Source organism: Parus major, chromosome 3 (genome assembly GCF_001522545.3).
Source record: "Parus major isolate Abel chromosome 3, Parus_major1.1, whole genome shotgun sequence".
NCBI lineage: Eukaryota > Metazoa > Chordata > Aves > Passeriformes > Paridae > Parus > Parus major.
In genome coordinates, this window is record NC_031770.1 from 44,155,039 (window position 1) to 44,182,249 (window position 27,211).

Sequence of the window (27,211 nt, forward strand, 5' to 3'; positions counted from 1 at the left end):
TTTTTGTTTAGTGTCCATTCACTGTGCTCTTAAAACTGCCTGTGGGATTTATGGTAGGACAGTTGATAATCCTTCTGTAGGAGCAGCAATATGAATGGTGAAGGGAATGGAAGAATTAAGTGGCTACAAACACTTTAAATGCCATCCAGTCCTCATCAGACTAAATCTGTGCATTGTGGTGTTTAAAATGTTGGCACCTGCCAGCAGCTGTCCTTCATTCCTCCACGGGGTGACTGAAAGGCTGGTTGGAGCCATGGCTGCAGGCAGATTAGAGTTCTTCAGGGCTAACTAAATTGCAGTGAGAAAGCCTCAGCTTAGTCAGAGCAATTTAAAATGATGCAGCTTTTGTATTTTTTTTTTTAACTGCTTTAGTTGATGATTCGTCATTGGCCATAAAGACATCTTTTGGCTCCAAAATCTGCTTTATAAATTTGTTCCAATTCATTCTCTGTAAGCAGGGAGACACAAGCCTGTGCTTAAAAGTGATGTTCCAGAGCAGCCAAACAAAAGGGAAAAATAAAGGCATGTACCTGACATCAGTACTCTGCGAATAAACCACTTGAAAATGTCACTGCTTAAGCTCTGAGGGGAGTTACTTGAAAAGTCAACTTTTATATAGAAAATAATAATGAATATAATCCAAGCAAATAAGAAATACATTTAAATTGTCAATGGGGATATAAGGAAAAGTCTTAGGAGTGTTTTGATTAAAATTAAAACAGTTTAATGGTGAACAGCATTTCAAAATTACTTGCTGTTATATGTAAGACTATATGGCATTGAGACAGTTATACTTCTAATTTTTTTTCAGTTTGTTCCTCTGTTTTGAAGTATTTTTCATAGGAGAGGGACATGCCTGTTATGCAATAATACATAGCTCCACATTCACATGCCTTGAGCATCAGTTTTCAAAAAGAATTCTTTCATTAATATATGATTTGCATATATCTAAATACTTCTGAGATTATTATTATATCAGTAAAAGAGCTTATTACTGTAGAATTGTTGATTGATTGTTCAAAACATAACATATAACTTTCAAAGGGGAAATATGTCCTATAAAATAACTTAAAGTTAGCAGTCATTGATGTAGAAATTGAATTAATACATTTGAGTGTAATGAATTAATATTTATGGCTCCAAACCTTTTCTTTGTTATTCAGCATTTAAATCATAACATTATATTTGATTCTGTTTTCAAACTAAGATTTTATATTCATAATACAATCTACTATTATACAGGGTAAAAGAAAAATCTGAGTTAGAACATAAGTGCAGGATCATGCCTCTGACACTAGCAAATAGAAGCAGGTAGTTGGGAAAAATTCTAGGCAAAGGATAAGCACATGGTAAGAGCTTCTCAGAAAGTAATCTGGAATTGTGTGGCTTTGTAAGCTCAAGTCTATATACCTCTAATTAACATTTGTGCATTTGTTGTTTCAAGACTTAGATATCTAACTGTGTTAAGAACCCATTTGAAAATTTTGTTATACCTATAATTTAACATCAATTTAACCTTTTTTGGGTTCTGATATTGCTGCCTGTTAATTTCATTTAGTAAGTCCCAATGTGTTAATACAAAAGTAACTGAGAACAGCTATTCTCTGCTTCGTGGCTTTAATTGTTTAGCTTCTTTGTGCCTTTCCCAATTATATTGTTTGCTTCCTGGGATAAACAGACTAAAGATACAGGAACATCGTGGACTTACATGGTGACAATTGTTTCTTGTTGTCATCTTTATTTCTTTTGCAATAGCTCTTGCATTTCCATTCTTCTGGTGTTGAGCATCAGTGGCTCTCCTCTGGGGGTTTGTTACCTCCCCATCAGCTATCCAAATGAGGCCCCAGTCTTTCCTGAGGGTTAATTCAGTGTCAGGTCTGTGAACTTCTGTTTCTAAGGAAACTGTTTTAAGCAGTAGCTGGAAATTTGGCAATTTGAGTTTCTTGGAATTGTGCTGTGACTATCATTTGGCAATTTTCTAGTCATTTGGGCAGCCTATTGAAAAATCTTCAGATACTTCAGGTTTGTGCATTTTTTTTTTATTCCGTCCATCCATCCATCCATCCATCCCAGTGCAGGGCTGTTGTGGGGCAATCTCTGTCACTCAACATGCACCTCATTTCTCTTGACTGCAGGTTTCTTGTCATGCTTCTTCATCACCAGAGGGTAACTATTTTGGTCTATCTTGTTGACAGGAGGAAACACTATTAGATTAGAGAGATGAAATATCGTCATTCCCTGCTCTTGCTTTGGAACAGGAAAAGTTGTTATATCTGAACTTTGTGTGTTACAGATATGGCAGCAGGTTGATTTTTCGTATTTTTGGGTGTGAAGCAGTTGAGCTCCAAATCAGAGGCTGCCTCTGGAGGAGATCTGTGTTTACCCTTGGCATGGTGTCTGAGTCAGTTATACAGACCTGCAGCTAAGATGGGCTCGTGCAGCTGTAACAGAGAATGGTGCCAAGGATGATTACAGGAGAAGGGGTCAGCTGTGCACAAAAACAGTTGGACTGTCCAGATCTCTGAATTCCACTGCTTGTAACCTTTGTCACTTCCTGTATAAACAAGCTTTCAGTGACTGCTGCACATCTGTCTGTCTGTGTTCTTGCATCTCAGAAACTCTGAATCCCCTAGTCAGTTACAGTCACATTTTGGATAGAGGTTAGGGACTTAAAAATAATTTGTTATCTACTAATTCCCTTAAAACAGGAATGTAGATGAATAAAAGAGCCCCTGTAAATTCCCAACCAAAGAAAGGGTAGCAAGGTGAGCTCACACTTATTTTGATTTTGGAGAATACACACCAGAAAAAAAAAATCAGCAAAAAGAATCATTTGCTACTCACAGGCACAAATTTGTAGAAAAGCAATCAGTTCCAGTGCTTATGAAACTCCATGTGCTAAAACTGCACAATTTTTGACACTTTCACAATTGCAGAATAATTTCACAATACAGAACTATTTTATGCCACCAATTTATATCACCTTGTAATAAGTGTTTATTTTTAAAAATATAATTACCTCCTTTTTCTTCTCTTGTGAAGAAAAAAACGGCCTAAAATAAAAGAATATCTTTTATGCAATTTCAGGGCACAAGATCTAAAACAAAAGCATCTTTGTTCAATTTGTAGTGCTTTTTGAATTTATTTTCTTTAGAGAACTTGAAAATTTCAGGGTGTGTTGAATTAATGCAGTTCTTGGCTTTTAGTGAGTTATAGGCTGGCACAGTCCCAAGACAGAAAAGGCTTCAAGCTCTGATAAATTAAGATATTAAAAAATATTCTGTCAGACGTGATGAGATATGTGTGTTAGCTGGTTCTGGAACTTCTGCATACATATATATATAGTTTGTACAGCCAGTTCCTCACCTCATCATAGGGAAAACCTGGTCACTCCAACTCACTGAATAAATTAACTCAGTTTCCAGGTCACTCAGTTCCCAGTCTCAGCTGTGAGGGTGGCCACAAGCCTGGGACTTACAGTCTTGTGATTGCAGAACCCCTTTGATGTCATCTGTGCAGGTAGATCCAGGTACAGGAGAGCCATCTGGAAGAAAGGGAAGACTAGGAAATCTTTAATAATTGTTCCTCTGGTTTGGGGAGCCACAGCTTGTTCTGAACATGTTCACAGCAAATTTGCATGAAGTATAATTTCTGAAATATTTTTCCCATCTTTTGTTATATTAAATAAAGTTTTGCTCTTAGGTTCTTCTTTGTGCTCAAGGATGGCCAGTACTTGAAGAGTTGTACCTTTCTTCTAATAATATTACAGTTTTGGAAAGGTGAGTAACATGAGTCAGTCAGCTGTTAGCCATTAATGTACCACAAAGTTACGTAGAACATGAAGTTACATTCCTGTAATATATATATCACCACGACAATAATTGATGCAAATTTCATGTGATGTACTTCAGAACATTCATAAATGTGCACAACTGTGTGCATGTCATTATATACTTAGGAAAACAGTGTTTTCATTGGCCAATAACTTTAAATATTCTGTGTTTGTTTTTTTCCAATGTATCAGGCCTGATAATGTCCTGCAGACCCTGAAGTTGTTAGACCTTTCAGACAACCAGTTGCTGGATGGAAATCAGATGCATCTAATAGCACAGCTCCCCAGGTAGCTGTAAACAAATTTGCTGGAAATTCTTTGTCCTACATATTCATCTCTGTAGTCCTTGTTGGCTGAAATATGATAGTATTGATGTTGCATGAAAGATTCATGAGATCTTGAAGTAGAGGCATTTTGCCCTCTTGAGGAGAGTAACTGCATTATTTAGTTGAGCTATTTTAATATAATCTTGCTTTTGTTGTATAATAACACATTCTTCAGCTGTGTGTTATTAGGTTTTCATTATACACTTATGAAATGAAAGTGATTTACCACATTTTGCTAATTTGCAGAATTATCATCTTTCCCTGTACACCAAAACAGCAGCCATGATTTTCAATAGCCACAAGCTATTTTAAAAAAAATCATTTAGAAAATCACACATTTTAAATCCAGGAGCCATTCTGAAAGCTTGAAATTGTTGCACTTACTCACTGAAAATTTTATTCCCTGAACACTGCTGAAGTCTGTGGGTACTGTCTGTGAGGCTGCTTTTCATTTATCAGTGATGCTGCACCACATCAAAAGCTGAAGATCTTTATAAAGAAAAGAAAAAATAACTAGGTTGTATTTCTTTGCAAAAAAACTTCCTGTGCCACATACAGTGATCATTGTATTTATTAAATTTCAGATTAGAACAGCTAATACTTAGAAACACTGGGATATCTTCTATACAGTTTCCTGATGTTGCATTTGGTATGTAAAAGAAGTAATTTATTTATAGTTTTAAAATTCTGTTTATTTAAAGTTTTCACTGTCTTCTTACTCTTTTCCTAGGATGCAAGACTAAAATGTTTCCCTCACTAAAACGCCTTGCAATAAATGACAATAAAATATCACAGGTAGGTTAGATTGTGATGGTTTCACATTTTGTAAGTAAATGCATCTTTGTTAAGAGTAACTTGAAGTTTTGCTTTTTAAAATTTTCTTTTTATGTGTAAGATTCTGAGGTAATGAACACTTTGGTCAATACAGAGGCATAATTAAAAAATGTAAAAACATTTCTTTAACAGTTAAAACACATTTATGTTATAGCAGCTACCTCATAATTCCTCTCACAGAATTCTAATGTTTTAAAATTCTGACTAATTCCTTGGTTTGCTTTGGTTTTTAATTAAATGGAGTGCAGTTCTTTCCTTAGCTAAATGAACAGCATCCAAGTACTTGGTTCTGATGATCAAAATAATTTTTCCAGTCATGTTTTTTGTACATGAAAAGTCAGTATTATCAGGAATTGTTCTGAAATGAAGTTCTGTTTTGTATTTCCTCAAAAGTCTCTTCCCTTCCATTTCAGTGGTCATCTATCAATGAGCTTGATAAACTGCCAAGTTTGCGGGCACTGCAGTGTAACAATAACCCCTTTGCGGACACAGAGAAGAACCCAGAGACCCTGATACAGCTCATTATTGCCAAGATCAGTCAGTTGGAGGTTCTGAACAACTGTGAGGTATGTGATATCTCAACAAATTGCATGAGTCTGGCAGAAACTTTAAATCACTGCCTGAGGAATTGTTTTCAGTTTCTTTTAAGATGATGGATTGCTTGGATGCAGGAAAAGTAGTGCTAACTAGTCCATCATCCCCTTGTCAGCGAGGCAGTCAGTAGGACTACAAGAGTGAGCCCCCTCTGTGAGCATTGGTAACTCAGTGGGGACTTGGACAAGATGGGTCAATGGTGGTTTTCTCTCAGTCCCTGAATTGTGTTGAAGTTGAGGACTGTTAACAAAAACCATACTCTTAAAAAAAAGTAAAAAAGAGAAAAAGCAGCTTAGTCAGATCTGTTTCAGTGACAGCAATACCAACATTTGCCTTCTGCAATGGAAAAATACCATAATCCACACCAAGTCAAACTTTCAGCAAATGTTTTTTGTAAAGGAGAGCAGAAGCAGCATCTGATCCATTGCTACAGAAAACATCCTTGCACCATGATACACAGCAAAATCTTTGCTTAGATACTCAAGTATGGCTCAGTGAGTACACAGAGGGGCTTTAAGACTCCTAATGGCTCTAAAATGTACTGAATATATGGATCAGTCAGTATTTGGAGCATGGTTTGTGAGATTCTTGGTAGCATTAAAACATACTGAACACCACGTAAGACCGAGGAGTCCGTGGCATTGATTAGATTTTGTTCTCTGGAAAGTTCTATAATAGAATTATGTGTCATTCCTGTGTCAGTACAGATCCTTCCTGCTGAAAGAAGAGGAGCAGAGCTTGATTATCGCAAAATATTTGGAAAGGACTGGCTAGAAGCTGGTGGGCACTGGAACCCAGAGAAAAACAAACCAAGTGAAGAATTTCTTGCTGCCCATCCCAGATACCAAGCACTCTGTCTTAGTAAGTACAAGCAGAGTACAATAGTGTTTCCTCACCTCTGGCATTGTGGCAGCACTGGTTTGTCTGTTTTCAATTTCTCTTCCCCTTGGTCCTTTTTCCACGTGGAAAGCCCATCCACTGGCGAGCCTGTGTGCCAGTGGGCTTTTGCTCCTGTGGGGTGGCTGCACAGAACTGCACCCTTCAGGGCACTGCTGCCTCAGGAACTCCGGCTCCCTGCCTTGGAGACCCCAGCACCTGTGAGCATCCACTCCCCCACTGCTGCTGAGCAGGCAGTAGCTCTCTCAGCAGTGGGAATGTTAAGCAGCTCCCCCACGTCCTGAATGCTGCAGCAGCTGAAAAAGACTCACGTCTGCAGCACTGCGTGGTGCAGGAGCTACCACGTCTGTGCTGAGGAAACCTGTGCCTGATCCTGCACCACAGTGGTCTTTAGAGCTCAAGTTTTAGTCTTTGAAGGGTTCTACGTGCACTTTTCTTCCAACAGAATATGGAGCACCTGAAGAAGGAGAACTGAAGGGACAACAGCCTTTGACTCTGAAAAACCAGCTCCTGAGTAAGAGGCCAGAAATGGTCAAAATTGTTCCTTCTGCATTTAGAATATTTTATGAGCTTAGTGTCTCCTGGGTGTATATGGAGAAGAAAAAGTTGCAGCTTGTAATTTTGCTTTTCTGAACTGTCTCAGTGAGTTTGGCTGGAAACCTGATTCTGTGTACTCTCTTCTCATTTCCCCTCTAAACCCAAGCCAAAGGATTTTCTCAGCTCAGATTTAATAGAGAACAAACACTATTGATACTCCATTCTGACAGTGTGAATAGTTTCTTTACAGAAGACATCCTAGATTTTAATCTCAACAACTGCACTGTTTTCTGATATTAACTTTTTTATGACTTCTTAACTTTAAGACAGACAAGAAAAATATGGGTAGCTTTGGTTTGGGGCTGTCTACATATTTAATCTAGGTTACATCCTGGACTTGCAAATTCATGTAGCTGTGTTTCTCAGTTGATAGAAGAACTGAAACTTTTTACTCCATGGGCAAAATAGTATTTTAAAATGTAACATTTGAATGCATTTAGGTGGAAGACTAAATAGAACGAGGAATCTTGTTGGCTAGACATAATATAAACCTTTTTTTAAGGATAAGTCTTTTAATCTCTGTAAAATAATTAGGCTAATAATGTCCTTTCAGACTATTTGTATGGTGCTTTTGAGAGGACCAAAAGCCTGTTTTAAACTGACTAAGCAATTTCCATTCTACTGCAGTTTATTTTTAAAAAATGAAGTAGAAATTGAGCATTTTTACGAAAATACTCATTTTGACCAAAAAATCCTATCTTTAAGCATTAGGGAGTCACTTCTACAATAATTTACCAAAGATGAATAAAAACTTGGTTATTTTAATTAATTAATTTTTCAGATAATGACTAAATGCTATCTTAACTGCTCAGATGCAGGCAACCTGCTAATTTTTGAGATCAGGCTGAGGTAAGGGAAACAATTTCTAATAAAATCAGACTAGAAAGACTATGCTTCTGCCAGAACAGGGCTTATCAGTCTTTCAATAATGCCTCACCTTTCTTCCTTAAGCTCTGACAATTAAGTGTCCTGAGAAACCTGAACAAAAACCAGTGGAGAAAAAACTACCAGGTATGAAGCCTTGGCTTATATTCAAGCATTTGTTTCATTGCTCCTTTTCAAATAACTGTATGAAAGAATGGCAGCTGCCTCTGTCTTTGTCAGCTCCTGAAAGCTTTTCCTCTGTCATATAAAGAAATAACAAAGGAAGAAAATGTTTGAAAAAGTCATTACTCTTCTGGCCTTCATACTTACTTTCAGTCCAACTTGAAGATGGAAAGTTGATGCTTGTCTTATGACCTCTGCTGCTGGTTTCATGATTAATGAGTCTGAGGCAATTAAAGCCCAGTTAAGAGGGATGAAATCTGGTGGATGTGTTAACCAAGTAACCAGACCATGAAGTCTTAAAAGGCAACCACGTAGTGTGTAAATCTAGATGCTGAGGTCTGGTATCTAATACATGAAGTTAGAAATCTAGTTCTGACCTCCATCAAATTTGTCTTTTGAAGTTTTAGTGCCTGTAGTGAGACTAAAATGAATTAAGACCATTCCCAATTGGGCTGATGTTTTCGAAAGATGTGTCATAATGCAGTCTGAGAGAAAAGAAGTATTCAAGCTTTAGTCTAAAATAAAAATCACATTTATTACCACAAGTTGCATAAAATCAGATAGATACAGCTTTTACAAAAATGTTTGATAGAAAAATATTTGTCTAAGTACAATGTGTGGTATTACAGGAATAACTCGCTATTGCTGTGCCTTTAGATAAAGCTTCAAAAGAAGTGAAAGTTCAACCAAAATACTGAGTTTATCTATTGCAAACACAGGTATCACCTCTGGAACAAACTACATCTACTCATTCGAGATCCATTACAAAAAATACCCCTTCCTATTACTGACTTCATAATATAAACAACTCTGCTGACAATGTGTTTGGGACTAATAACTCAATACCATTCCTAAGAATATCACTGGTTCCACAGTGCCATTTGCTTACTTGTGCTGGGAAAGCCAATTCCTGGTAATGAAAACTGCAAGGAACAGTTGCCAGATGCAAGTAGTCTGCACCTAGCTGGTGTGTGTCCCAAAGGTCACTTAGTTTAGCATGTAGAAATACAAACAAAACACTTTAATTTGGTATTGGGATCTGTAGTAGCACATCCTGCCCTAACCACCACAGGTTAAACCATTTTCCTCTTGACAGCAGCAGATATTTCAGGTACCAAAGACATTGCAGTGTTAGAACTGAAGCAGCAATGCAGCCTTTCACTGATGGTATACGCAAGTAAAGTGAAATGCTGGTACTTTGCTACAGCTCAGTGGCAGCATTTTTCTAATAACTTTTCTTTCCCTCCCCTCAACAGAGTCTATGACTATTCAGAAGGTCAAAGGACTGCTCTATCGACTATTGAAAATTCCTGGTTCGGAACTGAAACTGTCCTACGAAAGTTCTAAAGTGAGTTAAAAATGGGTATTCAACAACAAAATATTTCATGCTGCTAAAGGTCCATAGCATGTTTCTAAAATACTATATAAAGAAATTAATTTCACTTCAGGAAGGCTGTCTTCATGCTGTAATTTACGACCTAATTTCATTCCTGTAATATGACAGATTCTCTCTGACTGCAACTGTCTGCTATTTGGTTTACTTGAAGGGATTTCACTTTAAGTCTGATTAGGTTGTTTTTTTTTTTTTTTGCTTTCTTATTCCAGTTGGAAGGAAAAGAAGTTGAACTGGACAATGACTTAAAGCCTTTGCAGTTTTACTCAATAGAAAGTGGAGACTGTGTGTTAGTACGGTGGTAAGAAGGGACTCTCTTGCTGGACTAAAGGGAAAGCTGACACAGAACTGCAAAAGAGAGACAGAGACACGAACAGCCCGTGCCTGAACAGACATACAGGTGAATATGAGTTTCACATGTGGCACCAGAGGACTGTGCAATTGTACTTTCAGCTCCTCAACTTGATCGTCAGCCTTCATGAAAACATCTGCTCATTTGTCCTACTGGAGAGATACCAAATAGTGCTTAAATGCTTTAATTAAATAAAACTCAAAGTCACCCTTTTGCCACAATTTTATACTGCCTTCCCTCAGCAGTGGTGAGAATTTGTTTTACTGAACTAAATAAATAAATACAGGGTTTACTTGGGATATCTTTGCTGACAAGACAAGATTAGTGTGGCTCTAGAGAGGCCACCTGCTCTTTGCTTTCACCTACTTCCACTGACCTTAAAGTGAACAAAACCCAGTAGTAATTTTAGAAGTATCTACCTTAGATGATTTGGGTCAAAATCTGCCAGACCTTTCTGCTACCCTACAGTATTAACATACCACATTATAAAGAAGTTCTCAGCACACTGCAAGGCATTGCTATTTATGTTATAATCTTATGCATGCTGTTCTTTGATCTTATTTTACTTTCACTTGTGTAACCTCAGATTCCAATCTAGTAACACAGTGAGCTCTCAGAAATCCCTCCTAAATCAGGCCAACTTTGCAGTACTTGAAGATTCGGTATAAGCAAACCCTGATTTTATTTCTATCTAAATGACAGTGGTATAAACAAACTGATCATAAATCCTGGCCCCCATTGCTGTCCCCATCCCTGCACAGATGAGGGCAACTCCTTAGACAGCACAGAACCTGCTGCAGCAAGACTTAGCAGCTGCCCTGGTGCTGACCACAACTCTCCACGGGATCCTGGAACAGCCCTATACTGAGTCAAATCAGTAGTGCTTTAATTTACAAAAGACAGGCTAGTTGGCATTCTTATGTGCATTTATTAATTACAAGTAGGTCTTTGACTTTTTATAAAAAGAATTATTTTTTTTTTAATATTGAACATTTTGGTTTTTGTCTGATCAACATCTATACTATAGAAAACAAATAGTATCAGTCCACTCGTGATTATCAAAAGGGATGTGCAAATATTGTTATACTTTAGTTGAAACCCAACATTAAAAGTTACCTTAATATTTCTTATTCCATGAATGAATCCAAATGTACACTTTTCCATGATCATTATACACTACTCTGTTTTCCAAGGCAAGTCCATCATCTTTCCTCACATCTACATGGATCTCCACACAGCTCCTTTAATCTCCAGAGCTCTCCCAGTTCCTGGGGAGAGTACTGGGGGGAAGACAGCATGCCACTCTCACATGTCTTCTCACACAGCCAGAGACCATCCTGTTAAGAGAGAGAACCATTTCAACAGGTTTTCTTAGAAAGTATGTACTCTCCAACAATCTTCACTTCCAAGAATCAGGTGGTTATTGTTTCTAGTAACAAACGTTGCACACAATGGTCCCCAACTGATCTGCTAGACCCGTTCAGAGAACTTGGGGGTAGGGATGGAGTCTGCAGGTGCTTTGTGGCAGTTTTGTGGTTTTTCTTTTAAACACATTTTAAAAGATTTTTTTTCTTCTGGATTTTTAGTTCAATGGTTATTTAAATTCCTTTTTAAAGAAAAAACATTCATCCTGTTTTATGCTACTTGGGACAGCAGGCATGTCCTCTTTCTGTAAGGTCAGACAATTCCTTCAGACTTACCTGATATCGCTTGGGTCCTACAGCTGCCATCCAGATGCCCATGCTCACATCTTCACCCTGAGATGACACATCAGAACAAAACATACAGATACGAGCACTAACAAAGCACAAAGCATGACTGTGACCTGGAATAAGTTGCATCATCTACCAGCAGTAAAGAATGGTTACTAAAAACCTACACCGGACTACTGCAGAGGTGTTAAAATAATCCTCCCACCTTCCCCATGATAATACACTGTTCTTACAAAAACAGAGTATAAAAAACAAGATTACAGCTTCAGAGGTTCTCAGTCCAAAACATCTGTGCTTTGACCTAGAATAGGCACTGAGCATAGCAACCAAAACTACGGCAAAAGCCCACATTAGCCAGGAGAGCCCAACACTAACACTTGAGCAATGTTCTTTCTGACTCACCCAGTGCATGCTGTTCCCCAGACCACTTGAACACAGAAAAACTGAACCAGTCTTTATTACCTGGTACGTTTTTAATCTTTCAGAGTTGCTTGCCAGCCACTGCACAATGTCTTTGGAGATGACATAGCCAGACCCACAAGCAAAGGCTGGGTATGCAGGACTTGGATACTCCAGTTCTTGCCATTTCCCAGTTCGATCAACTGCCCAATTTAGTCTGAAACTGAAGACCATGTCAGACATGAGATGTTTATAGAGAGCTCTCTGTGGAACCTATGAACATTGATAACAACTGAAATAATACTGATAACAAATGACTGAGAGGAAGAAGTAGGTGATCCTAATTATAGTTCCTAGTCTTATTTCTCTAAGGCATAAAGCTAAAATTGTAACTGTTGTTTGGTCTCAATCTTGGATAATAAGAGAAAGTTTTCAAAACAGAAACAAAAGCAACATTGACAGTCAGGTCTGCAGTGTCTGCACCTTGCTGTTGGGTTTTGAACTAGCCTTACCTAGTTTCTAACAGGGGCATCTGTGTCTTGCTAATTAATCCCTGTGGTTAATCAACATGACACAAAGGCAGTGCCTCCAGCAGGGATGCAGACAGCAATGTTATGCAACCCATTTTCCTGTTAAAACTAGTGGCTGCTTAAAAATCAGGAAGCAGTACCTTCTCTAAGCTGTTTTCCAAATTAATCTCAACAAAGGAGATGTTCAAAGGCTGCCATCACTGAATTACAAAAAAAAACTCTTCCTGGCCAGTGGTGTTCTCTAAGGAAGGCTTTATGCACTCCTCGAGGCCTGCAGGAAGCAGTCTCTGTCAGCATCATCTCCCCACACGCTCCCAGCGTGGCGGAGCTATGGACCCTGTCAAATGCTGAGTGAGGCACCGAGAAGCATCCTGCTTTTCCTGTTTGGGAGCAAGCTGCTGCTGCACTTCTCTGGCCTCACAAATACCTCATGCACTCACAGCTAAGAGACGTAACTGTGTCAATGCAGCAGGGTCTCCTCGCTCCTGTTTTACAAAGAGGTTCAGTATTGATGATTTCCAGTCATGAGCACAAGCAGCTGAAAGCTTGAGTGAGCTACCAAGAACTGTCACCTCAGACAACAGCCCCAAAAAGGAGGAATTAATTACAGCTGAGTGGCAGATGTGTTATCAGATTCTGCCCGTTCTCAACTGAAGCTGACATCTTAAAGCACAAAGTAAATAGAAGTCTCAGCTGATACCTGAATTTACTTTAGACCCAGTATCTTCCACTGTGGAATCACAGCATAAAGGGTTTAACCCCCTCCAGACTGAGAAACATCTGCTTTGATAATGATTTTACACTTTCCTGGTTATTTCTGTGCTGTTCCCTACACATCATTTGCCAGACCTGAAGACTGAGACTATTAAAGAATTTACACTCAAAGATGTCACTGATACAGATCTTTGAGATAATCACAAGACAACCAACTGTTTCACCCACTTGACCACACACCTTATTAAATCACTTTATGAGTAAGCAACAGGCAGGACCAGGTTTGTGAAACAAAGAAGCAAAGGCCTGCTGTTCTTCAATGAGCAGAGGGCAACATGAAGACACACTGTACCACTATGCTATATTGAATGCTGTATTAGCATAGAGTTTCTGCTATACTGGATGTCATACCAGAGCTGCAATGCATTCCATGGATGGAAGGGAAGATATGGGCTATTTGGATCACTGTGGTTATTCACAATTGTAATACAGGCTGGGGAAGTTCACTCAATTTATTATTCAGATCTGCTATTCTGAACAGCAGAAATGGGTAGCAATGCCTGAAATTCACAGATGTTACAATAAAGTGTAAACCATAACCAAAACTTTGTTTCTTCTTTTTATCCCACTTCCTCAAGCCCACCAGAAAAATCACATCACAAAAAGTAGTATTTGTAGTTCTGTAGTATGTACTTTCCTTTTAACTTCACTGTAATTGCTGGAAAATTCTTAATTACTCAAGTACCACAACAAAGATGTCTATAATACAACACATTTTAAAACCAGGTAAGATATTCAGCAAGTTTAAATCATTCTAAAGGCATACTCTGGAAAGTTCTTGTAAAGGACTGATTTCTGATTCTGACATTCAAAGTTCTAACATACAGAAGTCCTGCTTTTTACAATTAGCTTCCTTAGGCATAGGAGGGGAACCCACATGGAAACACACCTAAGTCACTGAACCATATTCTAAAGAAATGGTATCTATCTCTTAAAGATAATTCTAAAAGACAACTTACTTTCCCCACCAAATATTTGGCCTGTCCAATTTTTTCTGCATTATCCTGTTAAAAACAGCTTCCAAATCAATGTAACAGTCATCATCCGTCTTCAGCAACAGGTCAAAACTTGTTGATTCAACTGTCCTGTAGCCAAAAAGAAAAGTGATGAGATGCTGAGCTGCACACGACAAACTACAGACAGTATGCTCTGCAAGGGTTTTTTTGGGATGCAGGGGGAGAAGCAAAAGGGAAGGAATGTCTTTCCCACCCTTGACTTCTAAATGTTTTCTCTGTCAACCAAGGCTGATTGCTTGTCCTTCAATGGAGATGGAGCTGTACCCTATGATGATCTTACAACATGGACTTTTGTATGAGCAGAAGAAAACAAATTTGAAGTTTTGTTCTCTAGGACAGATAGTGGATTTACTAATGAAACCATCTTAAGCAGTATTGACCTCAGAAGGATATGAATCCCTGATGCAGGGACGGCATCACAGCTGCTAAAAGCCACTGGCTACACATCAGTGGCCTACTTTCAGGACAAGACAGTCAGTTCAAGGGCAATGAGGAAGCTGTAGGTGGTAAAAAACATCTGTGGAAACAACTCTGTACTTACTCTTTCTCTGTAAATGCACCCTTCAGATAGGAAAAATGTTATCTTTAACTGTCTGAAATGGCTGAATGTGACATGCATAAATTTACCAAAAAAGCTTAAGATTCTAGGGATCATAGCTGGGTTGGTTACAAATGTTTGTAAGGGTAACTCCTTACAACAAGAAAGGTATATTTAAAAGCATTTTATTACTAAATCTTGAAAAACTGCTAATCTGTAAGAAATTGTCACAAAGATCTAAATCTTGACGTGCAAACCTGCTTTTAGAACAGAAAGCATGGTTCAGTTTTTCAGTTACATTCATAGCTATGGAGTTTGTGAAGTAAGTGCATAATCTTGCAAGCAATTAAACTGAATTTTGGCTAAATTACAACTGTCAACTGTATTTCTTACTCCACAGCAGCATCAATTAACTGAAACAGTTGTCTCAGAGTAACAGAAATCACTGCAAATTAGAGATAGAAACTTAACTACCATTCAGATTCACCACACACAATGCATTACACTATGAAAATTCTTCCTGTCAGCCTTCTGTCCTCCCTGTACAGAAGCTTCCAACCCTTCCCCTCCACTCAGCACTGGTGTGGCCACATCTGGACGACAGATGTGCAGTCTCGGACTCCTCAGTACAAGAGGGATACAGCCACACTGGGTGGAGAGTGCAGCAAAGGCCCATCAAGATGATTATGGGACTGCAGCAATGGCCACAAACCAAAACACTGAGTATGTGCACTAACTGGCCAAAAGACATCCTTTCAAATACTAAAACTGCTAGTTTTCAGTTAGATACTAGAAAAGAAATGACATGGAGAAATGCAATTTTTTACACCTGGACTCTTAGAGCAGAAGCCTGTCTTGCCAGCTTGTGCTGATTTGGGGCACCAAGGGCCAGCATTCAAAAAAACTACAGGCACTGCCACTTTACTCACTACATGCACCCAAAATTGTAAGAGAGAAACGCAACTTAATGAAGTAAATCACAAAAGGAATGTGTTTCATGGAACCTATAAAATAACATAATCTGCTGAATCATCTTGCCCTCCAAACAGCACCATTCCTAAGAGAAAATAAGGAAATACTTTCTTTTGAACTTACCATCGGTAGAAGTTCAGCAATTTGGAGGGAACGTTTCTGTAAGTGTCAATCACATCCACAAAAACAATGTCATCATAGGTACTGCTTTCTTCCTTCAATAAAGCATCTTCTTTCTCAAGGTTTTTAATGTGACTTGTAAACCTTTCTGGGCGAGTATGGAGGCTTTTTAAAAGAGCATCACCTTCTGAAAGAAACAGCACCCATTATTAAACAAAGATGCATATCTACATATTATTTCACATTTCTCCTGGATCATACAGCGCACACATTGACAAAATTAATCTGAAGAAGCATTCAAATTAATGGGGTTATGAAAATCCTGTACTTAATTTTAAAATTTCTACAAAATGGTAAAAGTTGCAGAACTACAAAGAAATATATTTTTGTGTAAGGTCTGACACTGAAAGTTTAAAGTAAAAAGGTATTCTCTTCCTTTTCAGTAATAAAATAATTAAACTCTTTAAGGTTCCTTAATATAAGGAACAGTCTGGGACTTCTCTATTACTCTTACCTGTAGAGTAAAAAGGCCACTGTCAATTACTCCTAAGTATATGTACCTAGCATAAAAAAATAAACACAGGAACAAACAATGCTGTATAATCAAATAGGCATTGCTTTGATGTAGCACAGACGGCCCCTGCTGAACCACCTCACATAACTGCAGGTAAAAGCTAAAAATATACTGCAGATAAGGTGGTAGTTTGTGGTTTCACCAAGAAGATGAAAGGGCTTTAGCACACACCTCAATTCAGGCTCTGCCCAATTATATCTGCCAGGCCTAGCTACAAAAACACAGCCAGAACACTCTCAAAACCACTGCTTATATTGGCTTTAATGGACCAAAAAGAACACATTGACTCCAGCAATGTGTAGCCAAAATCTTAGAAATTAGAAATGGCTCCTATGAAATCTCTGAACATTCTGCTGAAAAAGGTGCAAAAGAGCAACAACAGGATGGAAACTGCTTGTCCATATTAAACATTGTGTACAGCACCTCTAACTGCAGCAGAACTGGAAAGAAGTGTCAAAAATATCAGGGAAAGATTTCATTGCATGACATTTTTTAACTTGATTTTGGATAACAAAAAACCAAGAAGAGAGTCTGGATAAAAAGACAAAGGGATGCAAGGGAGTGGCTGACAAAAGGCAAGCAAAGCAACCACATCAGGACATTGACTTTAAGCACAAAAGAGACAGGAAGAAAACGTTTCTATTAAAAGAAAACCTAGGGTGACTAAGTTCATGGAGGCAGCACAAATTATACTCGGAAGTGTAATTGAAATTACCAGCTTTACCATAACATCAAGTGTCATGCTATGTTTTGTGGACTTACCTTGAATAGTGTAGATAAAACCACCTGCTATTCCCTCCACACCTTCTGAGAGTTCATGTGGCAGTGACCCTTCCCCTGCCTGTTAGGAACAGATTAATGGAAATGGATAGATTAAATCATCTGTCCTTATTGATGTGTTTACCCTCTCATTTTAAGGTGTGAACTTTCCTGGCAACTAATAATGAAATTAATTTAAAGCTCTGCTGGTTTAGGCACCTGCATAATCCCAGAATCAGAACATCCCGAGCTGGAAGGGACCCACAACAATTACTGATGTCCAGCTCCTGGTCCTGCGCAGGACCACCCCAAGAATCACACAATGCGCCGTGAAAGGCTTAGACTAAGATTTTTAACTGAAGTTTGGTGGCATTTTTTTTAAAGTTTCACCCAAAACTAGCAGCAGCACTGAAACTTTCAGAAAACTAGTTTTGAAGTTGACAGTAAAATGCAAAATTATTCTGGCTAAATTACGACGACACAGGATGTTTAGGCAAGCAATTGACACGAAAAGAGACACACTGCCAAAAAGCAAATTACCAGACTTTCTCCCATAAACTGGGATTTTAGCACAGGATTTTTGACCCACATTTTGCCATCTCTGATATACTGATACTGCTTCACATCTGACAATGAGAGCTTTATTCTCCTCAAAATAAAATGCCACTTGCAAGCATATTTTTTTTGCAAGAAGGCAAAGCAAAACTTCTCTTTTGAGACAAAAGGATAAAGCCAACTGAATTAATGATTTACACAGAGAAGCACAGGAAAGTAAAATGCTAAATTCTCAATACTTATAGGAAAAATAGAAACATGGTGGAAAGGAAGACGAGGGGACTCGACTCACTGTAATGACTCTGAAAACACCTCCTCCATCATTCACCATCACTCTATGAAGATTTCTTGAAACCAAGCCCTGAAGATCCTGGCTCTCCCATACAATAGTACCTTCAAAACTCTGGTAAGAGAGCAAAACACTGTTATGCAGGTATACAAAGACTTAAAAAATGGAAGCCAAACAGTTTGGGCTCTTTAAAATTATTTTAAAGGAGTCAACTTCACACAAGATTTAGCTTGGGTGCACCACATAAATGTTTTACTTATACATCAATAAAAATAAGTTATGCATAAATGAAACATGTCCATGAAACTCAGCAACACATAATCATTCTTTTAAGACTAATCATGAATCTCTATATTAAACTTTTAACAGAAGCCTAGTGTAAAAGACTTTGGCTTTCTAAAATCATCAAAATAGCATTTAAAGGTGACCTGAAGTGAATTTTCAAAAATCAAATATAAAATCCTACATTACAAAGAGAATACATTAAAAGAGATTTGGAAACAAGTTCAGCTTTTATCATTATCTGCCAAACAGAGATCAGAGACTCAATCCTGACACCAGCAAAACTCAAAGAAAAGTATGGCCACCTTTACCACAGTAGAAGTGCCACAAGCTACTGCAGGAGTGACAGAATTCTTACCTCTCATCTTGGTTGATAAGGAGTAAAAAGGCAAGTGAATAATTTCAAAATTTTCTGGTTTTAACTGTCAAATTAGGTTATGCCACTCCATGTTTTACATATATATATGTGTGTGTGTGTGTGTGTGTGTGTGTGTGTGTGTGTAAATTCTTTTGAATTTCAAAGGACTTAATCTCAACTTTAAACTGAAGACCCCATAGAACATACAAAGGAATAGGTGGTAAGTTGTACAAGAGTATTGGTAGAATTTAATTTTTTAAAATTTTTAAAGCAATTTATCCCTTATGAAAAGGTAGGGTTGTTATACTCCTGACTCCTAGATGAGCATATTCCATTTTGTCTCTCCCAGTTTCATAGGAAACACACTGGTTGTTAGTGTGGAACAGAAAAACAACTTGTTTGTAGATGCATCTCTGCTGCTGTAGGAAGTCTATTTACTTATACCAACCTCTCATCTCGTCCCCTTTTTAGCTTACTTGTACACTAGAAACCTTCTCCAAAAATTCTCCAGTTACTGAAACACCTGTAAGTCTAGATTAGAGTTCAGCTTACTTTTTTTGCTTTCCTCTAGAAGCAGGTCTTAACATCTGCTGCAGTCTCAGTGTTTCATGACAGCTGTGTGTGTATTTCAGAAGTCTCTCATCTATTATTTAAAATGCCAGCTTTATAAGCTAATAATGAAGCTGACTAGTGTTTATTCAAGCCTGACTTCCATGCTCAATACCTTCCCCTTGTTTCACAGAATCACAGAATAAGCTGAATTGGAAGGGACCCATAAGGATCATCCTATCGAACTCCTCACCCTGCAGGACCATTCCCCAGTCACACCCTCTGCCTTCAAACATTGGCCAAACTCTTCTTGAAGCCTTGGCTTGGTGCTGTGACCACTTTCCCGGGGATCCTGTTCCTGTGCCCAACCACCCTCTGAGTAAAGAACCTTTTTCTAATGTCCAGCCAAAACCTCCCCTGACACAACTTCAGGCCATTCCCTCTGGTTCTGCCCCTGGTCACCACAGAGGAGAGATCAGTGTTTGCCCCTCCACTTCACCTCAGGAGGAAGCTGTAACTGCACTGAGGTCTCCCCTCGGTCTCCTCCAGGCTGGACAGACCAAGTGACCTCAGCAGCTCCTCACATGGAGCTCCTCCTTCACCATCTTCATTGCCCTCCTTTGGACACTCTTGAACAGTTCAATGTCTTTCTTATATTGTGGCACCCAAAACTGCCACCAGCACTCGAGGTGAGGCTGCCCCAGCTCAGAGCAGAGCGGGACAATCCCTCCCTTGCCTGGCTGAGGATGCTGTGCCTGAATGCAGCATGAGGACATGGCTGGCCCTCCTGGCTGCCACGGCACTGCTGACTCACATTCAGCTCTCTGTTGTTTGTTTAATTATTTCTCAGTTATCAAAATAAATGGACCAATATTAAGACTTCTTCTAGTGGCTCAATTTTTCTTTTTGCAGTGACTGTCATCTCCCATTACAATGTTTTTTACTGTAGTGATTGGGCTCTAATCACACTTCAGTGTCCTGTTCATAGACACAACCTTTGGAAAGTTGTTTAGTGAACGGGAGAGTCCTTTAGGAACAAGGGAGTCCTTTCATGCCCCAGCAAGCAGAAACATTACAAATCTCACCACTGACTATTACTGATACTGACTTCAAATGTACCAGGGGTCTTGTAAACCTCAGTGTAAGGCATCCTAAGGCTGCAAATGATCATTATTTTCCAGGTTGAGAGACTTGTAAGCAAATTTTCTAATGACTTTAGCCTTCAGCTATTCTTACTGTAAGCCACTTAATGAAAGCTGAGGCCTGAAAATGCTTAGAGCAAAAACATTAGTGGCACACCTGAGACTACATCATCTGTTTTTTTCCCCATTTAAATTCCAGCCTTGTTGCTGCCAGAGCGCAGTGGCATTTACAGTGAATACCGAACAGGTGAACTGACATAATGCAGCCCTGCCAAACTCCTTTCCTAATGCTGAACACTGCTGTGGCTTTTTGTTCCTCCAACTATTCCCCATTAGTAACACAGAGTATGTGCAGTACAGAGCCCCATCTTCATGCGAGTGGCCCACAGCTTTTTGACAAAATAAGCGCGTTGCTAAGACTTGTCTGTAAGAGCCCTGTGTGTTTTAGTTATCTGCTGGCGCTTCTGCTGCTCTGCGCTTTCAGTCGTTCCAAAGCTGAATGATCGATCCTGTCTCTCACAATCTGGCCTGCCAGATGCTTATTCTAATAGTGCATTTCCTTTCCTTTCCCCAAGACGAGCAGAAAGAGCAGCACTTCAGCTGGAAGATGAATGAAGCTCTTCAGCAGTCTGTACAATCCATTACTTCTTCAAGGTGGAAAGACAGAGAATAGATGCTGTCTCAGACACCATCCTATAACAATTAAACAGTTCACTAAATTTAGTGCTCTTAAACAAGCAGACAGGAACACGTGGGCATTGCCACCTCCTCTGAATCATCGTGTATGCTTCAGCATCCTGAGCATCACAGGAGACTGCATGCTGTGCATAAGCCCTATTCATCTACGTTAGAAACATCGTGTTACCCTGTAAGCATTCAGCGCATGACACACATCAGACTAAGGAAGCCCACACAAAGAAATATATGAATACTAATATTCTCTCTCTCAAGGAAATACTTCCCATCTGCCTCTCAGGAAAATTGCAGCCTTTTATAGCAAAATTACAACTGCCTGGAATTTTAGCATCTCAAAACAAAGTCTTACAGGGAAAAGGCTCACATGATAGACTACCAAATTACTGGGTAACCAATATTCTTTTTAAAAATGTAAAATAAACCCTTAATCATTTTAGTATGAAATTAGATTGCCAAAATATGCACAAAATACTGCAAGTGGTCTGCTAACCTGAAAGGTCTCCTGCCAACACTACGACTTACACAGCATTCAGTAAACACAGTCTAAGATGATAAACCAATCAGCCAGCTGCAGATTCCCCTTGAAATTAACAGATTTCCAAATGCATTCATTAGTGTAGAGCCAGGGGAATAAATCAGGGAATAAACTGGCCCAAATTGTCCTCTCTTCCCTCTTCAATCTTCATTTGCTTCATTTTTTTGAAACACAATTTCTTTAATAATAAAATATCCCAGACTAAAGACAACATGCAGAAATAGTGGCAAGAGTCCAGGAAAATATTTAAATTAAATTGTCTAAAATGGTAGCTGAGATATCTATCAAGAGATCACTGGTCCACTGAGAACAATTCCCTGTACCTGGGAGGGTCTGCTAACTAGGATTCTCCTTCTGAGCCAACCTTTATTCATTAAACCATTCATCAAACACCAGAGTATTTTCCTACAATATTCTGTTCCTTTTGTGTTCAATCACCTTCCTTCCTATACAGTCACAAGTAGGTTCCATATCCCTATACCATAAACAAATAACACTGTGCAAAGGTAACACATAATATCTTGATGTTATGTCCCAAGACATCAGATGCAGAAACCTCTTTTCCAGCTGCTCCCTAGAAATTTGTGCCATCCTCCCCTCCCTGTCTTGTGTGCTAATGACTGATAAAGCAGAAGGGAGAAAGAGGCATCACATTTTTTGGTAAACTCTCCCACAGAGTCAAAGCAGGTACAGTTTTCAATCAGAAATAGGTTAAGTTTTCTGAAGTTGCTACTATTTGACAATGTAATTTTTTATCAATTTTTATTTTCCAGGCTTATGCTTTATAACTACTTGTGATAATAAGATTCTGTAAAACAAATATTATATATCCATATATCCAAATCTGGATTTCAGCATATCCCTGCAACTACTCATCCATTCTGTAATTCTGTGAATTAACATTCTAGAAGTTTCCACTTGCCCTTTTCTGCCTCAAGCAAAGGCCAGTTTTATCAGTCAGTTTGTCCAGATGACTTAAAAGAACTGCTGACAGTTCTGATACTACACATACCTCTGGCAAAATAAACTGCTCTACTGGCTTGTACCACAATCTGTTCACCTGCACTCCACAGCTTGGTGGACTAAAGCGAGCACTGAAGATTGCTTCCTGTGAACAAGAGGTGGAAAAAAGCTAAAATTAAAAACCCAAAACAAACATTAAAAGTGCTTCTGTATTACACTGGCCATCAAATGGGTCTTAGATAATAACAAATTACACAAGGATGCTGCGTTGCCAAATTCCAATCTTCGGAAAACACTTTCCAAGCTCTCTTATGATACAAACTTTTCTCCTTCACTGGAAGTAAAAAGCTAATGCAGATAAACTCATCAGACATTGAACATTTAGAAAATCTACAATTTAGGAAACATGAACTTGATTACAGTATAACTTAATTTTTATTATGACTGTTATAAACCAAACTCCTTGGAAGGTCATCATGGAAGTCATACTTACAATTCTTTCTACTGCTAGCATAAGTAGAAGTCTTGAAATTGGCCTATCAAGTTATTGGTTGAGATAAATGTAATATATCAAATGCAACAATCTTGCTCAAAAAAAATTTTCCCTCCAAATCACAAAGCTAGTCTGTCAAACCCATAATAGCTTTGGACTGGGGGAAATTATCAATGAAGTCCAATTATTACCAGTAAATAATACCAGTATCTAGAAATTTTAAAAGGTCTTGCCAGAAGACAGACAAGAAATTATAGCTGTTCTGCATCTCTGCTTAAAGACACCAAATGTATGTTTCTGCACATGTTTTAAATATATTCCATAGCTTATTTTTTATTCCTTAGTAACTATCAATATTAAGAACCTCAAATACAAACAAAAAATTGTGCATTGGAATTAGATCTAAGTGCTCTTTCATAACAGCATGTAGATTAACTCCCAGCACTTTGTGAATTTCATCTTTTCCTCATACAGGATGTACCTCTGTATACGTACATGAGAATTTAAAATGCAACAGAAGAAAAATATAATTCATACACTTGTCAGTTAAATACTTCTCTTCTAAGCCACCAACACAAGCATGTCACCTTCTGTAAGAACTTAATCCACAAAAAAAGAGACATCTTCCTTTCAAAACATAACTACAATACTCTACCTCATGTTCTGCCTGGTACAGCTTTACAGTGATGTTCCTCTGGAATCCCACCCCATCAGCCTCATAAAATACCCCAAGGCTGGTAATGACAATGGGGTAAAGTACACGAAAGTTCACACTGACGATTCTGTCCTCAGACAGCACAGAAGGTATGTCCTCAGGGAGACTGAATGCTTCAATTTCCTGATTCAAAACTGTAGGGAAAGGAAAGGCCAGAGGTAAGGCGAGAAAAGCTCATGGCTCCTGGATACACACAAAGCACACTGCCTACATGCAAAGCATTCTGGTAAATTAGCACAGCTCACAAGTGCACAAGGATAATCAAACACTGGAGTAGAAGAAAATACAATGGGCTGCAGACTGCAGCAAAAAAAAATTCAGTGATACAGCAATCTGCAGGCTAATAGCAGTTGCAACTCAGTGCCTACATATCCATAGGGAAAATATTAGAAACAGAATAAATCCACAGCAGGAAGACAAAAATGCTATTTGACTGGATGAATACCTGCATATTAGCATAATAAAATAATTATTCATGTATCAAAATGGCACATACCTCCATTCAATTCAGCTGCCTGCTTTTTGGCATTATTGCCTACCTAAGCCCTGAGGTACCATTTATACTCGGGAAAAGTGGATGTTGTCATTCAAAGAGAAAGCAACAGAAGTTACATTTTGTGTTGAATCATGGCTCAGGTGCCTAGCAGCTCTTAGTTAACGTGTGTTAAAGAGCAAAAATGAAATAAAATCCAAAAGGTAATTTTAGTTAGGAATTTTTGTATGGCATTTAATTTTTTCCCCCGTTTTAAATTTCTTGATTATTTTCTTTCTAAAGCAGAATCTGAAAAACCCATCAGCCAGACTTGCTTAGAGGATTCACTTTGTCACCAGAGAAGTCCATCTGACACTCAAGACTGTCACCTTGCTATTTTCTTCACATTTGCACTATGCCAGGTCATTTTTTCTCTCTCCAACTTCATTTAACACACAGATCAAGTAAAAATGTATGTCATATGGGAGAGACTGTCTGGTGACACAAGAGAAATGCAAATCCGTTCAAAGTCAATGGCCTCACCTTCACATGCCCAAATATCTCTCCCTTTCTGGCCTGCACAAGGTACTTACAGAAAGGCTGTGCAACAAGTTCTAGGAGATACTTGTTTTCAAGACTAGCTGTCTCAAACACCCAAAACTACTCTCAGAAAATATGATTAGCTGTAGCTCAGACCACAAGATTTTTAAAAGTTAACTTCCATACCTGGGTTACTGATGTTCAGAAGTTTGCAGGAGTAGGGGTCTTCTCTGTCCTTCACTGGCACAGCACAACCATGCGCACCTATTATAAACTTCACAAGGACACTAAAATAATTTGCTTTTATTAACACCAGTTCTCTTCCCTCCTCCCTCCATCTTCAATAAACTCAATTTTATCACCATGGCCTGTCTTTCACAGGGTTAAGATTTTGAACCTCTTAAAAATGACAGTTGGTATGCAGAGCAACCACATGAATCCCCTTGTAGGAGCTCAATTCCAAATCCACATTAACATTTTACATTTTGAGATCACAAGAAGATTGGCAGCTAGAAATGAGATTCAAGACAGCCAGCACACTAAACAGGAAAAAAGACCTAAGGCAACACTGAAGGATCCCAGAGACCTGCCCCTCCTGGCCTGGGTTTGTTACTAAATTCGAGATCGTTTAAATACTAGGCATTCAAAAGTCAATGAAAAAACCAGTAAGAAAAAAGTCACATAACATCAAAGGAGGACCAAGGATTCTGGGCTATCTGGTACAATGAAATATTTCAACTTTGGGTTGTAGCAAAACAAGAGGTTCCTCTCCAGCTCTAATCACAGTTATTCCATAGTAGGGAGACACCAAGTAGTACAAAGAGCAAGGATCCACCTTAACCTATCCTTTCACCTACCAGCTGAATGTCTTCCCAGAACTCCACATAAGCTATGAAAGGTCATAATTTAAGGTCATAATATAAAAGGTCATATGCTGCACTCCAGGCTGCATGTTGACACCAAATATGGGAACAGAAAATGCTTTCAATGCAAGGCAGGTACCAAGGTGTGAGGATTGGCAGCATTTCCAGGGATGAACTGCAGCAGAGCTTCTCAGCAAAATCAGACCTGTGTGTACACGTCAGGTCTGTGCAAGCAATCAGGAAGGGCCACTCACACTGCAGCAGTATGGTGCACCTGGTTCAGTGGGAAATAAACCTGAACTTTAGAGTTGAGGCTGTTTGCAAGAGTTTTGGTGATTCTCTTGCCACATGAGATCCTGCCTGCCTTCAAGAATCCTGGATTACTGAGGATTCCAGCTGCACACCATACATTGCAACACAAAAAAGAGGAAGGCTTATACATCACTAATGAACAGTGGCAAGTAATTGCAAAAGCAAAGAGCAGTGTATAAAAAGTAGTTACAGCCCAAGGCAGTAAGTATTCTTATATACTATCAAGCAGACTTTAAAAAAAATCTATCAGAGTACAAGATGCTCAAAAACAAACAAACAAATAAACTAGGAAATACTTCAAAAGAAAAAATATTAAATCAAGATATTTCAGCACTACTATATCAAGGTATTTCAACCCTGTCCCCCAGGCCCAAACTACAAAACAGTGGAGGTTACCGTTGGTTCAGGGCAGGATGTTGCTTCAGGTGCTTGACCCAAGTGTTCCTTATAACACTGCGTAGCTCATGATTGTGTCGAGCTGACAAAACACCTACAATAACATCATAATGTTTCAGCTTCCACTGAGGAAAGAAGGACAGTGGACCTAGAAGTAGAAAGTAACAAATATTTACTTTATGCACATATTACCACAAGCCTGAGTTGCAAGCAATAATTAAAATTCCAGCCTTCCAGTACTTAAAAGGGGCTTACAAAATGGAGGGGGAGCCATTTTTTGCAATGCAGATAGTGATGGGACAAGGGGAAAAGGTTTTAAATTAAAATAGGGGAGACTGAGATTAGATATTGGGAAGAAATTCTTTACTCAGAGCATGGTAAAACACTGGCAAAGATCGCCCAAAGAAGTTGTGTCTGACTCATCCCAGGAAGCATTCAAGGTTAGGTAGGATGGAGCTTTGAGCAACCTGGTCTGGTGGGAGTCATCCCTGCCCATGGCAGGGCAATTGAAATTAGATGATCTTTAAGGTCCCCTCAACCAAAACTATTCCAAAATCCTGTGATTAAAGGACATCTAAAAGCAAGAGAACTGAAACACTAAAAACAAACAGCAGGATTACTTTCACATTCTTGGTTCGGAATCAGAGAAACATTTTCAATACGCCAAAACCTTCACTAACATGCCCATTTCCCCCCTTCTTTCTAAAGATGCTGGCACAACTTTACCTTTCTGCCTCCCAATGTCAGTGCGGGATCTCAAGGCCTATTGTTTCTAACCCTTTGAA

At 38.8% G+C, this 27,211-nt stretch overlaps 2 protein-coding genes across 19 annotated transcripts in view; one reads left to right on the forward strand and one right to left on the reverse strand.

Annotated features, from left to right (window-relative positions):
* The window catches only part of GGPS1 (geranylgeranyl diphosphate synthase 1), a 50,215-nt gene extending 40,117 nt beyond the window's left edge, over positions 1 to 10,098 (forward strand). For 11 of the 18 annotated variants that reach the window (XM_033512669.1, XM_033512667.1, XM_033512672.1 and 8 more), the window contains 10 exons: positions 3,703 to 3,779; positions 4,025 to 4,120; positions 4,743 to 4,807; positions 4,889 to 4,953; positions 5,406 to 5,558; positions 6,294 to 6,447; positions 6,929 to 6,997; positions 8,032 to 8,091; positions 9,384 to 9,475; positions 9,733 to 10,098. In XM_033512669.1, the coding sequence (XP_033368560.1) occupies positions 3,703 to 3,779; positions 4,025 to 4,120; positions 4,743 to 4,807; positions 4,889 to 4,953; positions 5,406 to 5,558; positions 6,294 to 6,447; positions 6,929 to 6,997; positions 8,032 to 8,091; positions 9,384 to 9,475; positions 9,733 to 9,825 (924 nt within the window). In that variant the 3' untranslated portion in view covers positions 9,826 to 10,098. Of the gene's footprint in view, positions 1 to 3,702; positions 3,780 to 4,024; positions 4,121 to 4,742; positions 4,808 to 4,888; positions 4,954 to 5,405; positions 5,559 to 6,288; positions 6,448 to 6,928; positions 7,015 to 7,861; positions 7,930 to 8,031; positions 8,092 to 9,383; positions 9,476 to 9,732 lie in introns of those variants that run through there. The other 7 variants (XM_033512671.1, XR_004496352.1, XM_033512668.1 and 4 more) reach the window with 7 other exon arrangements.
* A 682-nt stretch (positions 10,099 to 10,780) lies between these two features.
* On the reverse strand, positions 10,781 to 26,614 carry B3GALNT2 (beta-1,3-N-acetylgalactosaminyltransferase 2; the record flags this gene model as incomplete). The annotated part of the gene is made up of 11 exons (XM_033512917.1): positions 10,781 to 11,209; positions 11,573 to 11,629; positions 12,047 to 12,206; positions 14,247 to 14,372; positions 15,937 to 16,120; positions 17,270 to 17,348; positions 18,114 to 18,224; positions 22,685 to 22,780; positions 23,784 to 23,977; positions 25,042 to 25,142; positions 26,427 to 26,614. Coding segments are annotated over 11 exons (1,431 nt in total), but the record flags the coding sequence as incomplete, so codon positions are not given.
* Positions 26,615 to 27,211: the final 597 nt, after the last annotated feature.